Consider the following 729-nt stretch of genomic DNA (forward strand, 5'->3'; position numbering starts at 1 on the left):
GTGGTCTGTAGGTTGTCTGCAGGTGGTCTGTTGGTGGTCTGTAGGTGGTCTGCAGAGATGTCTGCTGCCACCATCCTTTCTACAGCTGGTGATATTTGCTTCCTACCGGTGATCTTTGCCTGCGTAGAGTCCTTGGGTCCCGGCAGGAAGAGCAGTTCTCCGTGATCACCCCCAGATAACGGGCCGTACTTGATCCGGTACTGATCCACTTCAGCCCTGCTGTTCCGCCACTCTACAGTGATGCTCTCGTCTGTTATATCCACCGTCTGTAGGTCTCTGGGAGCATCCAGGTCTGGTGAAATGGAGCCAAGACAAACCGTAAATCATCCGTCCTGAAGGCACTGGCTCCAGAAACAGAAACCAGGAACTGAAATCATTTCAAAACAAACACTCAGAAGATGTCTAAAGTTGAGTGGTAACCATTCTAAGTGTGAAATAAATCTCAGATGTATTTTTTAGGAACTTTAGCTCTAATCACTAATCTCACCCAATGCTGCAGCCTCCAAATTATCCAATTAAAGAAGCAGACAACAAAGCCAACAGGAGACAGGTTCCAGCAGGAGCTCATATGGTGAGCCAGCAGGGAGCACAGCTCCAGAGCTCAAAGGACCCATTCATCCACGTGCATTCATCTTCCATAAACATAGCAACAGGAACATCTTCTGTTGTCCCGAAAGCCTGAGGCACCGGATCAAAGCCTGAGGCACCGGATCAAAGCCTGAGGCACCG

The 729-nt window shown here is 49.4% G+C and overlaps 1 protein-coding gene across 1 annotated transcript in view; it reads right to left on the reverse strand.

Moving 5' to 3' along the window:
* The window catches only part of LOC107103464 (tenascin-like), a 60,175-nt gene that overhangs the window by 26,773 nt on the left and 32,673 nt on the right, over positions 1–729 (reverse strand). The window contains exon 8 of the mRNA XM_015403184.1: positions 107–292. Within this exon, the coding sequence (XP_015258670.1) occupies positions 107–292 (186 nt within the window). The remainder of the gene's footprint in view (positions 1–106; positions 293–729) is intronic.

This window comes from Cyprinodon variegatus, unplaced genomic scaffold, assembly GCF_000732505.1.
Source record: "Cyprinodon variegatus isolate N-32 unplaced genomic scaffold, C_variegatus-1.0 Scaffold1454, whole genome shotgun sequence".
Taxonomy (NCBI): Eukaryota; Metazoa; Chordata; class Actinopteri; order Cyprinodontiformes; family Cyprinodontidae; genus Cyprinodon; species Cyprinodon variegatus.